At 42.1% G+C, this 17,380-nt stretch overlaps 1 protein-coding gene across 9 annotated transcripts in view; it reads right to left on the reverse strand.

The window, feature by feature from the left end:
* LOC135490726 (FERM domain-containing protein 4B-like) overlaps nucleotides 1-17,380 on the reverse strand; it is a 43,876-nt gene continuing 26,496 nt past the window's right edge. For 3 of the 9 annotated variants that reach the window (XM_064776136.1, XM_064776128.1, XM_064776137.1), the window contains exons 12-24: nucleotides 16,843-16,947; nucleotides 15,526-15,667; nucleotides 14,506-14,668; nucleotides 14,154-14,290; nucleotides 13,877-14,005; nucleotides 13,565-13,711; nucleotides 13,249-13,330; nucleotides 12,552-12,596; nucleotides 10,116-10,195; nucleotides 8,740-8,888; nucleotides 7,228-8,589; nucleotides 2,160-2,207; nucleotides 1-707 (exon numbers count right to left, since the gene is read on the reverse strand). In XM_064776136.1, the coding sequence (XP_064632206.1) occupies nucleotides 554-707; nucleotides 2,160-2,207; nucleotides 7,228-8,589; nucleotides 8,740-8,888; nucleotides 10,116-10,195; nucleotides 12,552-12,596; nucleotides 13,249-13,330; nucleotides 13,565-13,711; nucleotides 13,877-14,005; nucleotides 14,154-14,290; nucleotides 14,506-14,668; nucleotides 15,526-15,667; nucleotides 16,843-16,947 (2,743 nt within the window). In that variant the 3' untranslated portion in view covers nucleotides 1-553. The remainder of the gene's footprint in view (nucleotides 708-2,159; nucleotides 2,208-7,227; nucleotides 8,590-8,739; nucleotides 8,889-10,115; nucleotides 10,196-12,551; nucleotides 12,597-13,248; nucleotides 13,331-13,564; nucleotides 13,712-13,876; nucleotides 14,006-14,153; nucleotides 14,291-14,505; nucleotides 14,669-15,525; nucleotides 15,668-16,842; nucleotides 16,948-17,380) is intronic. The other 6 variants (XM_064776129.1, XM_064776130.1, XM_064776131.1 and 3 more) reach the window with 6 other exon arrangements.

Here is a 17,380-nt window from a genome sequence, read left to right on the forward strand (position 1 = left end):
TTTGAATAAAAATGGTTTATTACAAACGAAACATGTTTACTGGATATATCTCAAAGATAATTTGACAGCTATGTATGTACAACATACAAACAAAACGCATCAATAATCCCCCCCCCCCCTCCCAAGGTACCAAGACGTGAAGGGACTCCAGGTGAGTAGGGTGTAGTTCAGTAATCTGCATGGGATTTGCACTGGCAACATATCACTGGCTCTAGAAAGCACATAAACGCATGATAATGTACACTAAGCTGATTTCAGTTCTGTCTCAATTTAGAAAGTGATTTCTACAAAACCTAAAGAATGGCACCATTGTTGCATAGTCACATGCATGCCTGCGCAGTTTTTGAATTCTTACAAAAAATTCAGACATCTCCAATCGTCTGTTGAGGTTACATCACATATTTCAAGGTCACACCATCTCAAGTATGCACAAAGTTCAAGGTCGCACCCTCTCAAGGTCATACAACTTCAAGGTCATACAACTTCAAGGTCATACAACTTCAAGGTCATACAACTTCAAGTCATACAACTTCAAGGTCATACAACTTCAAGGTCATACAAAGCTGGCATTTTTCGGGTCCTGACCTCCCTGGTCATCGTACCATGCCAGCATTTCTTCGCTGAACTTATCCGCCAGATTATCGCCAGTCGGGTCCGGGCCGAAGCTGCTGTTCATACTCAGATCATGAAACTTATCCGATAGGCACCTGAAGACATAAAAACACAACAATTGAGTTTCTAACATTTTCCACAATGCCCTCATCACTACTCATGCTTTCGTTTTGTGATGAAATCAAAATGGATTTAATGCAAATTTATGCAGGCAACTTCAAGTGAAGTGACTTGCAAGAAAATTTCAATTTAGATTTTGAAAAGGAATCCAACAAAAATTGATACCGGTACTTGATAAAAGGGATTAAAACAGTGGGCTATCATAACTAAGTTCACAATGCTACAATGTATGGCAAAGTTACATAAAACTAAGCTGAGAATGCACTGAATTGGACTACACTATCTTCATTCAACATGCTTTGCATACTTACAAGACCAAGATTGTGCAAGAAATAAACCAGGTTAGGCAAAATATCACAGGGTTAGAAACATGATGAGTTATTTACAACATGGTAGTCTGCTGCAAATGAGATTGAACTACCATCTAGGTTGACCCAATAAACGAGAATGGTAAACTTTTTAGAGTTCATGGATCGGCCATTAATCATTATGGTGTCTCACAATCTGACCTCAGGGAACACTGTGACTACAACCCCCCCCTTGACAAGCTTTTCTCAAGCATGGCAACAGGTCCTATAACAAAGACAATAATGACCGGCTCATGGTTAGAAGAAAACATCCAACGATTTGAGATGTCACACACAAGTTATACCATTTCAAGAAAAAATGTCTTTAAGTCAAGAATTTCCCAAAATATTGAGGGCACCAACATCACCTCCAATACGGTTCACCCAAACCTGATGAAGATAGTGACACCTACACAACTACATTGTCAATGTACACAACTGCACTGTCAATGTACACAACTACACTGTCAAAGTACACAACTGCACTGTCAATGTACACAACTGCACTGTCAATGTACACAACTACACTGTCAAAGTACACAACTACACTGTCAATGTACACAACTGCACTGTCAAAGTACACAACTATACTGTCAATGTACACAACTACACTGTCAAAGTACACAACTATACTGTCAATGTACACAATTACACTGTCAATGTATGTTACACAGACATCTCAACATGAGGTGCTCACTGTCTTATATAGAGTCTACAGAAGCCCAATGTTTACAATATTAAGAAAAGAGGTCATATCTTCCATCACAAAGTCTTTGGACTGAAGGAGTAGCTCTCACTTTTCCTGGTCATATATGCAGGGACACAGAGACGCTGACCATGTAACGTCACTGGTTCTTCGATATTCATCAATTTATAGGATTTTTCCATAGTTTATGGCATCTTTGTGCATTTTTTGGGACGTGAAGAATATTTGAGGAAGAGTCATGAATGACACCTCCCGTGGTCAGATAGGGTGTGATGTGATTAAAGGTTATAACTTTGTGATTGAAGATATAACTCTGCCACGAATCATGGCGTGTTTAATGGTTAAATATGATTTGAAATAAAACATGTACCCACCTCCTGAAGAGAGTATACATTTGAGGCGACATGAGCCTTTCGGGATACCTGTCAACCACAATGAGAAACATCACAATCAAAACCTCAACAAGGCACATACGCAAATCAATGGTCTTAACACACAGAGGTGCGGGGCCTGCACCTCTATTGTTCAAGTCAACTGTAGGCCCGCCAAGCATCGACTCAACTGTAAGCCCAGCAAACATAGACTGCTAAACTTTGTTCTTCAACAACTTCAAAACCTCTATTTTTCATTTTGGAGGCAAAGATTTCAATCAATAGCTAAAAGAATGTATATACCACACATGAACCTTTTATACAGTGCTGTCTTTCAGTATCATGCCTTGGTGCATCACGCATCTCACATCAGCTGCTGTATATACCTGCTACGCACTAATCTTTTCTTTGAGATGTATTATAGTCCTTCCAACCCATCTTGTGAACGTGCCAACTCTAGCAAAGAAGTAATCCCTGACTTTGGCCTGGCTTGGCATAAAGGACACAATGAGGAAATCCTTACAGGACAGACTCTGAGGGCAGCATGCAACATGTGACCACAACATCTTCATGCAATCATCTAAAAGCATTTTACACAGATAAAAGACTTCTATGGATGGTATTTGGGTAATTAGAACCATCACTATTGCAAGCAGCATGCACCATGTGACAAACATAGGGATTTTGAAAACATAATATTGCAATAACGAAGCAACTTGTACTCAGGCAAAAGTGATATGGTGCAATTCTGCGTGATTTATCAATTGTATGTCATCAGCCCCTGTGTGACTTGTACGTGGTGGAGTGAGATGAGATATGAATAAGATATCAACATATCATCATCAAAGATGTTAAAATTAGATCCCCCCACACTACCACTCCTAGCTACATGTACATTTTCATAGAAAGTCACAGAAAATTATATGTACCAGTATTAGTTTCAAGGTTCCTCATTTCATTCTATTCAAAAGTAAAGGCGTACAGAATGAAATGATAGCAGAAAATTAAAAAGATACAAAATGTTCTAACATCAGTTATTTTACATAGAATTAAGATAAAAACAACGTCTATCTAAAAGCAAGGTAAAAAAGAATTTACAAAACGTGTATCATTTGTATTTCATCTTTCAAGACGGAAAATCATAACACCAGTTATCTTGTATTCAACTTACTCTCAACACTACAACATTTACCCAAACGCACATGCTTTCTTTGTGAAGAGATAAAGGGATGATGACAAGGATTGATGAACAAGGAGTAAAATATCATGGAAAAGAATGAAAAACAAATGATGAGGGTAACAATGATGTCTCTTTCTGAGAATTAATGGCTAAAGTTAAGAGTAGGAACCACATAGAGAGAGGAGGGGGTATCGATACATCTGATGATAACATGATCAACACGTTTCTTCTGTAGTCTGGCTCCCTCTGTGGCCCCAAACAAGAGTGAGTGAGCGGTATTAAGTCAATTTTAGAAATGGCACGAAAGTCCCACTGTAACACATATCCCATGAATTAATAGTATTTGAATGGCAAAGTCGGAAATCTTTCCTACTTCACCCAAGCTGCACATTAACCACAACCTCCCTCTTGATGTGATTCCCACCAACAGAAACTCTCCAAGAATCAGCAGCATGTCCATGCAGCTCATGCAAAGACATCACAAAAACTTGCCTCCGTCATTCCGTGTTGTAGAAAAGACTAAGATACGATGCAGCTACGGCAAAGCATTCATGGTACTGCCATCTTTTGGTTATCATGAGCAACTTGTCACGGCTCATAAGTGTCAACTGTGATGTGAATCCATTTGTGTAGGTATCATGTTCAGATCTGCTCCGATGATCTACCCTTGTGACACTTCTTGGAACCAATCATGTCTTAAAGGGAGACTACACGCAGAAGCAAGGTGGGGGACATTAAGTTGGATAAAGTGACCACCAGGTGTCACTGCTATCTCAAAACCACCCCCAACTGTGCATATTAGTCATGTGGCCCCTAGGCCCTAGTTCCTGCCCATAGTCCCCCTTTAAAAATGACATTCTTAAGCCTCCTGCAGCAGATTCTTCCAACATATGTTCAATGTGCCAACATCAGAGAACACCTCCGCTCCCATCATGCACCACTGCTCTCCAAACTGGCTGACGGGAAATCCTAACGAACACCAAATCTCCATCATATGCATTTTTATTCAAAATGTGGCTTACATTCATCTCTTATAAACATTGACAACCTGACAATACCTCTTATGCATCTTCTTTATACACTAACTACATCTCATGGCTATATTCCTTGCATTATAAAAAGCAATACACAAAATCGTGCAAATACATAATCTTTCAAATAAAAAGCAGTTTTGGCAAGTCACTGAGTGAAGTGACAAGATTTGATAAAATGACAGGACACATTTGTCAGTATCTGCTGTCTAATGAGGTTAAGCAAGTCAAGGCTCCCACCAAACTCAAACTGGCTCATTCAGGTTCTCTGACCAAGAAATCGGGACTGCTCATCTGATAACATCTCAGTACAGAGTGCCCTTATAACGAAGTCCCCAAAGTGGAGGAGAGACTTGATGAAGGCTGGACTCCCCATTAATTGTCTGACCGAATTCTCACAACATTTTCTTCACAGCAAGTTATTCAACGACTCTCATCCTCTATCAAAGCTCAGCTTGTTTTCATTTGAGAACAATTCATATAAACCTAAACCAAGAACATTTTCATAAAATAATCTATTTTTCGGATGAAAATGACGTTTTCATTTCTAGCATTATAAACACATGTAACTACTTCAGTTTATACATTGTACATTTTTCTACTTGCATAGCAACTTAACACACGATTGACATGTTTCAATCATTTTAGGGAGAATTCAAAATAGCTTATCAATATGATTCACCTGATATAGAAAATGCTGTCTTGCCTTGCCAATGAAAGTACTGTAAAAGCTGATATAAACGAGATAAAACAGCCCTGAATTCCTCTTTTGCTCTCAGAGAAACATATGATAAAAGAATAGAGAATTTAAGTCAGGCATAGCATTTTGCTGCATATAGTCAGCATGAAAGTGACCGATTATTGAAACACATTTGACTCTATGAAGTTTACAATATCTTTATCTAGGTTCTTATCCAGACCCACTAGTATCAGTACACTACCTCAATCGGTATGTACGCAGAAATATGAATCCAATGCATAAAAAGTTTTCAGAGGAAGCGAGACAATAATGCACTGATGCACCAATAAAAATGGCCCTACCCATGCATTCAACACAGTTAGATATAGAAATTTAACAAGTAATTGAAAAGAACCATTCCAGTTTTCGTGCATAATTGTACCTCTGCCGACACTACATAATTGCAATTTTCCAAATCCAGCTTGCTGACTTTGGCCCTTTTAAAGGGTGGGGATTTTAGTGACGGGTAAAATGGACTCAGTGTGGAGGTTGTGCTGTGATGTCGACTGGCAATCGACCATGCTGATGTCAACAACAAAGTGAGCCATGTGTGGATCACGGCTCATGTAACCACAATGAACTTCACCATGTGCGTATGTGCTCATCATTGGCCAATGACTTAACTTGACTGTCAAGATGGCGGATTTTTGTGTGTTGACGTCATCAGCAATGGCTCTCTTGCCTGAGCACATTGAGAGAGGGTTAAACAGATAACATGATGCACTGTGAACATGAGCAGTATACGTCAAACAAACAAAACATAACTGAACAGTTGCAAGGAGCTTCCATGAAATGGTGGGTCTGATGGTGTCTTCATTGCCAAGTGGGTTATACAGAAATTATCCTGAAGCAAAACCCATTGACATGACTATTCAACCGAGAAGCTCTCAAACAGCACTTTCTCAAGGTTCGATTGGTTTCTTGGTCCATTTTTATGATGCTATTTGAGCCCTTGCTGGGACGAATTACAGTTTAACCCCGAAGTCACAGAAGCTGCCGGGCAATACAAAACACCCCTACAACAGGCATGTGAACGTGGACCCTTCCCAACGAAACAATGACAAGACCATTACAAACAGAAAGTGAGGGGAAGAGTCCACTAGTGCCAGGGGAGAATACAAACAGAAAGCATGGCCATAACATGGAGTGTTTAGTAAGGAATTGAAGCTTTCCCCATGTGTTTTACTGTTACATAACTCATAAATAACAACTCCCACACTTCAACAATAATGGATTTTCTGACTGAACGATTTCAATCACTGGCTTATTTTCTATAGAATTTTCACAACATCAAGGCTACTGGTTTTATGATTGACACATTTCATAGAGCTCAGCGATGTGTACACAATTCACACTTATTTTGCAGTTGAAGCAGATCTGGAAGTTAGTTACATCTTAAGAGAAGCTCGTTCAGAAGACCATCAATACATTCTATTGACAAATAATTTTGGAAAAAGAAGCTTTTGGTTCTACAGCAAGTTGTGTCCAAGCTGTTCCTCATGGATGTAATGACCAGGAGTGTTTGTGGCTACAGTGTCTACTATGGGTCGTGAAGAGCTGAAGGATTGGGGGTATTTCACAGGCAACTGGTGGTTAGTCGGCAAGCAAGCAACAAATAATGTTATGTGCAAATGTTATCACCAAAGTCCCGAAACAGACGTTAAAAGTTGCACCACCTATGTACACTATCTGAACCAAAACCTTCGGCAAGGCGGCAACTTTTGTGCAGGAGAGACAAGTGGAGATGGTGAAGTTGTCTGAATGTCAAACCCACGATAAATAGAACTTTGGTCAATACCCTGGCAAACATTTCAGGCTTTTTTATTTCAATTCATTCTGAAATTGCTTTCAAATTGAGAATTTTGGGAGGTTCGAGAGTTGGTAAAGTCAGTTGCTCCATAAACACATTGTCGATGGCAACAACTTCTTTACTGTCCATATCTGACTCAGTGGTTATCAATGTCTCATCTCTCTACACAAGAGTTACAGTAACCAAGAGATGAAATCCCTCCATCCGGCACCACCATGTCTATTTGCTAAGGCTGGTGATCCATGGAAACCATCGTCATGACTACGGGGGTCAAGGCTAAGTACAAACCGTCATGGAGAGATCATACTAACCTCTTCAGGTCACTTGGGTCCTTCACGGCCTCGCACTTCATGGGGACTGGCGACTGGTAGAGACGCTGCGATCGCTGAGGTGTAGGCGACTGGTATGGCGATGCGCGACCAGGCGGCCCTGCCATATACGGTCCTGGGCTACCTGCACGATGAGTCATTTGCGGGCTCGGAGGAATATGTGCCATTTGTATTTGCGGGCTTGGGGCAACATGTGCCAACTGTGGGCTAGGAGTCAGTATAGGCCCAGGAGAGGGTGCTCCACACTGGTATTGTTCCTCGATGGGTACGCACATACCCCGCGGTCCCGTCCCTGAACCAGTATAAGCATAATCCGGCTGAGGACTGAGTGTGTCTTTTCGCATCACAGGCACAGAGTGAGCGTAATGCGGCACAAAAGCTCGTTCTGATGAACTCGAGGAGCAGTGACTTGGTGCCGGTGATTTAGCCCGTCGTGGTGGCTCTATATGCTGGCGTTCTATACTACGCTGTCGGCGTAACTTTTCACTATATTTATAAAAGTCAGACATTTCAAATGGTTTTGACTCCTCCTTATAGCTCGGATACTGATGCACTGTCGTAAAAGTTTGACCTTGAGGGAACTGACCGATATTCTGTCCCACGTACGGGTGGGGAATAGGATTGTCTTCCTGGGGAGTATGATCGTCCCCTTGACCATACTCAGGCGCGTTTTCCGCAATATAAAACTGAGCTCGTGACGACTCATATTCGGGTGGCCGATCTCGGTCCGAGTATTCTGGTGGCACATTATCCGTATTCACACCACTTTCCTGAGTTTCATACCAATGTTCGTGATCACCTAGAGGGCGCTCTCGCTCAGAAAGCAGATCAGATTCAGAATCGGCCGGTGTATGATCCACCTCATACTGTCCAGCCTGGTACTCAGGTTGCTCAGCCATAAACGCAGTCTGACCACTGTAACTAAAATTACGTTCTAAACTTCCGTATTTTTGGTCCATACTAGAATTAGAATTTGTCCGTCGATACGTAGCATCTAAACTCCCATGGCGATCGCGAGGTAGAGTACGTAACCGTTCATCACTACACACATAGCGATAATCAGTCCTCTCCGGGTTTTCTGGCGTGACATACGGCTCGATACGAGTCATTTGTAAACTATCCTCACTGTCATAACGAGACGTACGGTTGGTTGAGATGTTATACACATTATAATCCTCCTGGCTGAGTTCACCTTTTGATCCTTTGTAACTCATGTTATCATAATCTGATTGGTTACTCGTTACTGACTGCCTCGTACTGAATGTCGGGTACATTTGATTGCGATACTGGGTGCGTGTCGTGTAGATTGAACTGGGCATGTATCCTGTCTGTCCACTGTGGCTCCTGCAACAGACATGACAAGTTAGATCATTATGATGCAATAAACATTTATAACGCTATCTGTACTTCAACCAATCAGAGAAATGTCTAAGACGTGTGTGAGCAGGGCCGGAGGAGCAAACAACCCCTGATTTCCTTTGGATAGATTCTTACCTGCTTGGACTAGGGCTCGAGTCTCTCGACTGCTGTTTCGATGGACTTTGCGGTGAAATATTCTCCGATAGTGAACACAGCGATGACCCCGTTGATGGTGCGTGTTCATTGGACAGCATGTTAGGTCGCTGGAGCTCCACAATCTCAACCTGAGGAAGGAACATAACATTAGAGAATGCGGGAAATGAGATCAGTACACTGAGCCCTCAAATTGATAGAATCCAATCGTCATAGAGGGAAGAAGATGACAGAGGCACACTGCCTAATTCCTTGGATTGCGCCACCTGGAGGTGAAATGTGAAGGTGATGATCATGTCTAGACATCATGTGGCACAGTGCATGACTTGTAGCAGAACTCACCAGCAAATCTCTACATCACCAGTTTTGCTCAAAACCTTTCTCAGGGCTGTGCCCTAAAATTTGATATCCAATTCCGAATTAAGAGGGAAATTCTGACCACATTTGTCATCGGGTGATGAGCTATCAACAAATGATGATAACAGGATCGATGTCAAGTGAAGAATACTTCAAGAGGAATCAGAGCAAATCTTATGTTGACCATAAAACTGACTCCACATGCATCATGGTTTTACATGTTGTCATACAAACCATGAACCAGTGTAAGTATTGATGATTGGTGCATGACAAAACAAACAAATAAACTCAACCTACTCTGTCTTTTCTTCTAAGGAAACAAAGACATAGTTCTCATACTTATGTGTGTCACCAGACACTGTTAACCTAGATTAGGAAACTAATACAGTGATGTCATCACCTACCATGCTGAAGGGACAAACAAAAGAAGTCCAAATGACCATGACACCATTTGACTCAATTGAGTCAGGCATGACAGATCATTGTTCTGCCCTCATAAACACTAGGCCACCAATGAAAGGTTGACATATGTTGTGCTTAACCATGCATTGCAAACAATTAGGTTCCTCTTCCTAGGTGCGACATGCCTTGAGTAGACACACCTGCCAGTGGGACACCTTTGTCTCAAGGACATCACTGTCCCAACCTAGTCACTTCCTGTAAAGCAGACAGTGACAGACTCCCTGTAATGAGAACACCTACAATGAATGACTGACTAGACATTTATCAGTCTCTCCCCCGTTCCACCTAAGCACAACACAGGTTTGGCTCTCTATGAAGGACACTGATGTTTGTTCCAGAAGGGGTCAACACTCAGTTTGACCGACCTGGAAACCTCTCTATTGACATCTATGGAGATGTTTATCTGTACTGCATGGGTGACAGCAGGAGGTGATTTCATTACAGCGTTAAAGGCTGTCATCAGGACAGACGTGAATGTTTAGGATGCACGTTTTCTAACCAATACAAACAACTACTTCAGGCGTAAATATGACCTTGACCTTTGTATTCTCATGACTGTTCAGCAGCAGCTTCTTATGCACAGCAGGGGAGCCGGAGTTCTGGGATATGGCATCGGATTCTGTGGAGAGAAAGAAAGAGAATGAACAGGTTCTGTTTACATCATGTTGGCTTTCAACTTGGGTTCACCCTAGACAAGGGCATTGAGGAAGTTGTTCATTTGAACTTGATTCTGTCTAAATGCATGAAGCCACTGCTCTCATGTAATCTTGTAACAATAAGGAAGCTTACTATAACTGTTCTGATCGGGAAGGAGGCATTTTCATGCTTCATGCTCAACTCTTGAATGATGCTCCATGCTTTGCTAGTATATAAGCTTGGTACAATGGTCTTGATATGTACACAACAGATGATGATCATGCTGGGTTTGGACGTTTTGCCATAGCAGGGGTTAACACATTGCCACCCAAAGCATTTTTTTTGGTCATCACTGGTGCAGTATGTCCAGTCATGACCAGACACCTTGACCTCACAAACAGGTCCTCAGGAACATTCACTGTGACTGAGCCACTCTCTAAGCTATTCAGCTCAAGGGGAACCAGGCCAAATTCACTGCAAGCCTGACTGACATTCCGTCTAGGCTGGGTGACTCCACATGGCAATTCCATCCTCTTCTCTTGAGTCAAGGAGTCATCGTGGGGGCATTCTTACATGTTTGTTCAGATCTAACCCATGTCAGATAAGATCATGTTTATGAAATCAAGGGGGTTGTGTCCAAAGTGAGTGACAGTAAATAGGGATAGAGATCTGGGTTGGTGTCCTTTCTGTTCGCTTGGGACAGTCGTAGGGCCAGGCTTTCAAACATTTCAAAGGCATCATGCTGTTTAACGCATGCTTGAGACGTCAGGAGATAAGGAGACAGAACCAGCTGACATCAGTCTCGGACACTCAACTCAGTCTCGGACACTCAACTCACATTCACACCTCAACAACAGAGAAATCCACAAAAAGCTTTTCACAAAATATCTCCATTTATTGTTGTGGGAAGACAACTCTCTGATTCACTGGTGCAGTCATGATCAAGCATACAGCCGGTCTAACACGCATTGAGCATACACTTTTGACATCATTGCAGAGTCAAGACTGAGAAATGATTGCAAATAAAGTTTGTCCCAGTGACCATATCGGTCAGCCGGACGTTCACATTCCATTGTTCATGATCGACATACTGATACTCAACAACAACAAAATCTATTCCAATTCTAAAAAAATACACCAAGTCTCCATAAAATGTACACATGATACAAATACGGCCAATAAAATGCTCTATAAAAGGAAGACACAAGATACCAAGATCAAGATTTATGTACAATTTCCTTGGAGCGATCTCACTGACTTAATACCACAGCACAATCACAACATTAACAGGCATAAAGGGCATCACAGGGTACAGTACTGTCCACAAGTAAACATTCAATGCATTGTGTGAATGCATGTTACTTCTGACCAGAACTATATCTCATACATCATTTACCGACAACAACTTCACACACACACAATGTACCTTTCAAAATCATAACATTTCTTCAGCACAACAAGTGCATACTATCTTCAACCACTTGGAAGTGGGGGATAAGGAAGCAATACATACAGCTGGCCCAAGCATGTTTCTAATATGGCTACGGAGTTGAGCCTTCACAATAGTCAATACAAAGTGGCTACCACAGATATGACTCTAACAGCGTCTACAGTCACAGAGAGAGACAACATTAAAAGCGACACAGTGCTGCCATCTGGAGGTGGGAAGGCTGGGGGAAGATTTTCTAACTTTGACCAAATCACATTTCTTTATGCAAATATCCAATTGTTAACCTCATCCACAGTCACCCTCATGTTAGTTTAATCAGAAGCCTTCATCTTCCATGTTGTTATTAGACACCTGTTTTGTCATGCAAAGACAAAACTGGCCAAAGGATTAGTCCAAACAGTTCACCGCACAATGAGGTTAGAGAGGGGCAGCATTGGAACTGGTCAACAAGGCTTTCATGAATTGGTTAAAACAGGGATAAGGGAGTGTCTATTATACATTAGCGACAGACCATGAGGGGATTATATATTTAGTCACATGCGAGATTTTTTAGCTCGGAGTGTCAGCAGTTGGAGTAGAGACAAATCACCTCAGAGTTGAGTTCTCTGACACAGTGACAAGATCTGGCATGAGAATTGACAGAAAGTTTAAACAAACTTGAATTATTTTTTCAATATTTATGTAGGAATAGTTCTTCCAGTGAAAGTAAGGTTATAATATTAAGTATCTTTTGATGAGAAATTTCAGGACTTTTTCCTCAACCAAATGGGGAAAAAAGCTTTTGCCAAGAACCAAGAGATGACTTCACACGCCAGGTCTGTGAACACTGTCTGATAAACAACATCCATGCAAACACCAGGTGGCAGGCCATGCTCCGTGACCCACTTACCACTGTCCGTGGTCAGTCCCAAACTATCATCAACACTATCAAGATCTGAAAGAAATCACGCAGGACCATGCCTTTAGTACACGACCACCAAAACATGGGGGGTCTTTTTGAGTAATGCACAGTTCAAACCAGTCCAAAATTTCCAAAAATGCACCAGTAAAGTCCAGCCAATCTAATTGGCAGTATTGCACAAGTCCATTCATTTGATCCAAACGTTCATTCACTAGATCCACATTGACATTGACAGTGACTTTTCCATTGAACCTACACAAGAAAGAGAGTGATTTGATTCAGCCACTGCTCCCATCAGATCAGAATCGACCCCAGGACAAGAGCAGTAAGTCACAGCAGTTTGCCTCAGACCATCAGAACAGTTCCGAGCCTTGTCTATGGGGTGAGGCTGATCTCATCAGAGCAAGGAGGAATCTAATCAGTCTATGAACTTGAACAGGACAAGACAAACACGTCTCCAGACTCGGGCAATTCTCGACAACTTTGCCACAACGAGTCATTCCATGATTTCTGGGCAGGTTCTTCATGATTTGTGTCGTGACTTCACAACGATTTGTGTCTGAACTTCAAACCGTTAGTTGAGTTGACGGCACTCTTTCCACACGTTAGTCCCGTGACGACTGTTCACACAACATGCTTCAAGCAGAAGGTACAAGCAGCTATATCTACGCCGACCTTTACTTACCATCAACTGACGAATGGGCGGTGAGAGCAGCACGACCAATATTCCGTCGGAGATCGTTCAGTTTCTTTTCCAATTCTTTCAACTGAAAATCAAGGAGGGAATCAAGTTAGCAATCGTTCCGAGTCAGAAGTCAACCAAGATAGTTTGTTAAACCATAGTTGATATCTCTTATTTGAAGAAGAGTGGAGGCCAGGAAACGTCACTGCTCATACCGGATTCACACCATGGTTGAACAGATTTCCGCCTCTCTTTCAAACACCGTGACTCCAGCCAACATCTACCCAAGAGTTCTGGTTAAGATAACGCAAGCACTTACCTTAAGAGATGATTTCATATAAGCCTCCTTCCTCTGCTTGCGCACCTTCTTTGACATGCGTTTATCCTGAGCGAGTTTGTGAGCAGCACTACTGATCTGTTTCTGGAGTTCATACTCGAGTTCCAGTTTACCTATCTCTTCCTCCTCCTGTAAGAATGGAAACAGATTCATTTCAGGCAAAGTTATCTACGTTTACAAAACTGAAGACAGATACAACTGTCCTTGCACAGACAGCAGGGAACGTAGGTTCAACACCTCATCAAAGCAATTATTAGTTAAGTGTCTTGTTCAAGGGTACTTAAACCTGCTTACCTCCGTTTGATGATCGCCTGAGACTATTTTGGGTGATAACGTAAATGCTGTGCCAACCCTCTTCCTGAACTTGGGCAGCTCTTCACCAGGAACGAGAGGAGTCTCGATCGGCAGTTCGCCAGTCAGCTCCTGAAAGTAGTGAGAATATTGAGAGTCTTTCTTGTCATGTGTTGGGGCGACAACACAAGGGGAGTCTATTAAAAGCCCACTTGGATGGGATACTTTAGATGAATGGATACCCTTGTAAGGAAACATTCAAGCTGATTACGACACTTACCCCTTCGTTGATGCATAATGCTCGGAGTTCTTCCGTCTTCTTCTTCAACTTCTCCTCTAGCGCCGCCTTACGGGCTTTCAACGCTTCAAACATCTCCTTCTTGGCCGCGGCGTATTCGGCGGCCTCTTCTGGCGGCACTGGAAACAATATCGATGTCACGGTGAGATCAAACATGACAAGGTGCCGCAAGTCAAGATGAAGATTGACACACATGAACACAGTCAGGAAGAGTACATGCAGTCATTCTCCTTGCTCTACTATACTTCAAGATTCACCAGCTGAACACATCCACACCTAATCCAACTTGGAGCCAGAGGTACAACAAGCAGGAGAAGGTAGAAGGGTTACTTACGCTGCGAGTACTTACGCTCAAGTTTAGAACAGTTGGAGATGGAGAGGCTCTGGGTGCTGCCGAGACTGATGTTATCAGAGGCGGCCGAGCTGTGGAGGGAGGGCGTCGACTGTGAGAGGTCAGCAGCTATCTCACTCATTGAGCGCACGGCAGGCAGCTGGATCTGCAATGGAAGAGGAAAAGATGAACAAACTGGTACTGAGGCTCTGGATGTCGTCTTAACCTTTTATGTCGCTAATTTTTCAGGTTGAAACAAGTTTTGAGGGAAAAACATGATATCAGCTAAGTACAGAATCTTACCCTTCTTACCCTTTTAAAAGAGGGGAAACGCCGATGAGGCCTGGGCCACATCATCATAAACAAGTGAGGGAGCGTAGGCAAGCAGAAACACAACTTGTCCACGGACTGTGTGAGAAGCCTATTCAATGTTCACACCACAAGATGAAAGACCAGCTGGCCAACAAGCACAATGTGTGGGGTGGAAATGGAATATTATTGATGTTCCCAAGAGGAGAGCTGGTCCGATTATGATCAATCTATCCTAACACCCCCTCTCTTGTGGTCTGACATTGAGAAGGTCAGATCCTCAATGTCAAGGTCACTGTCTCCTCTTGCTCCTCACAAAAGGTGACAAGATCATCTGTTTACAGGTGGAGTGTACACAAACACTAGCAGCAATTAAGCTGTATGAGTAACAAGCTTGGACACAAGGATTATATGGTTGAGGGAATTTACTCAATGGACCAATCAATCAATCTTTGACAATGAGGACCAGTTTGGCTTGTGGTAATTAATGGGGATAATGAGCACAGCAAGTGTAACAAGATTGACTTCATTCCTCAAAAACATGCCACACACTTCAACCAGAATATGAACACAACATTTTAATCTTATTATGATGTCAAATGGGAAAGCTTTCCATTGTGTTCTGCAAACAATTCTCTAGTGTGTGAATAGGAAGCAATGGACAGGGGTTCGCTGGGACTGAATCCCCTTCCAATGCAGCTGTTTTTCTCTTACCTTGCTTTGTTTCCTATCTAAGTAAAACTGATGTTGGCTGACCGCCATTGACCAGATACATTTCGTCAGTGCTGCTGTGCTCGTAAACCAGGCATAGACGTTAACATTACTAGGACCAAACGTTCGTCGACTCACTGACACTCTGAAAAAATAAAACTGAAATCTTGAACACTGTGTGAAGAGGAAGTCTGAAGACATTCATCTTGCCCATAACCCTATTCGAACACTGATTCTACTTTATATGGTTTCACACTCATCATGGTTTCACACTCATCATGGTTTTAAAAGTCTATAAACTCAAATGTACAACACTGCAACAGAAGACGTGGTTAGTCGACATAAAAGTTAGCAAAGCTGAAAACTCTTCCATTAACAGTTTTTCTATCATATTCAAATGATCAGACAACAGAGACTGACACTTGTATTACAAGACAATTCCACTCAAACCTAAACCAGGGTGATTAGATGGCCACACCACAAGATCTGGACACCACCTCAAGGTCTGGAGAGACAGTATGCCATTACCCCACGAAGGGAATCCACAGGGGCAGGGTCTTTTTCTGGTTAGGCGAAAAGTGAAATTCCAACGAAAAGTGAAATTCTTCAAATGTGAAATGATTGCACTCAGCAAGTCACACGTGAAACTGAAGCATACATGTAGGTTGTCTCACTAAAAGCTGGGAGTGAAGTACCACACTAGAAACTGAGGAAATGAAACCAGAAACACTTTTCAAACTGCAGAGAATTAAACACAACCTGCATAGATATGTGGCTTTGACGGCCGATCCATCACCAGAACGTGATAGACCATATTCATAGACTACAAAGCATTTACACATATTTTGATTATAAAAATAAGAAAAAGTTCAGTAAGATCCGATATTTCTTTGATTGAACTCAAATACATAAATCGTTTGTTCGAACTGAAATACAGTTATCATAATACAATTCAATTTCAAAAGCAAGACATGATGCACACAAAACTGCAATTAAACCAATCTACTCTTCATCATGTGATAGAGAAGTCATGCAAAGGAAATGGTAGAAAACACAGCTGAGAAACATGAGACCAGAAGAACTGAACTGAGTGAAGATTGTCCTGACTGAGTGACAAGTTTGGGAAACATCGCCCTCAACAACGTGTCTGGCTAGGATGAACATTTTCTAGCAAATTTTGCCCACATTGAAACTACAGCAATCATTTCAAACACAATTTGATACGCAGCTTCCTCAGTTCACTTCTCTGGCACTAGATGTCACCACAAGGACCAAAGCACACACCAGGAGCTTGCCAATGAATATTAACCCCGTACTTACTGTGTGGTTGGGTCTGATATCGCATCAGAAAGTTCATCAAACTCCTCCAGGGGTTCTTGGATCGCTTCCTCATACAAGTTGAAACTGCTCAACGCGTGGATTATACTAAACAAGGGTAAAACAAACACACATTCTAAAACTGAGGCACCTGCTTCCAATTTTTATAACAAGCCGACGTCTGCTGGTTTCGTTTTTTCTTCATTTTAAAACAGGGTTGGTGAAAATCTAGCTGACCATGACACCTTTTACCACCAAAAGCATGAGTAAGCACCATGGGCCTTTTTCTTTTAGCCCAATGCTGCAGTGACAGGGCACTCATGGTCAGTAGACATCACTGCAGACCAGGTCACATTCCTTAGGATCATGCAGGTAGCAGTTTGCATCAAAAACTGGTCAGCATTCCATACCAACCAACCCTCATTCAAGCATGGCATGGAATGAGTCCTATTCTAGCACAAACCCTGGACCATCTTGGTGACTGTTCTGTTGTACATGGCGATGGTGTAACAACCAGCATGCCAATGAAAATGAATCCAAG

Source organism: Lineus longissimus, chromosome 7 (assembly GCF_910592395.1).
Source record: "Lineus longissimus chromosome 7, tnLinLong1.2, whole genome shotgun sequence".
Taxonomy (NCBI): domain Eukaryota; kingdom Metazoa; phylum Nemertea; class Pilidiophora; order Heteronemertea; family Lineidae; genus Lineus; species Lineus longissimus.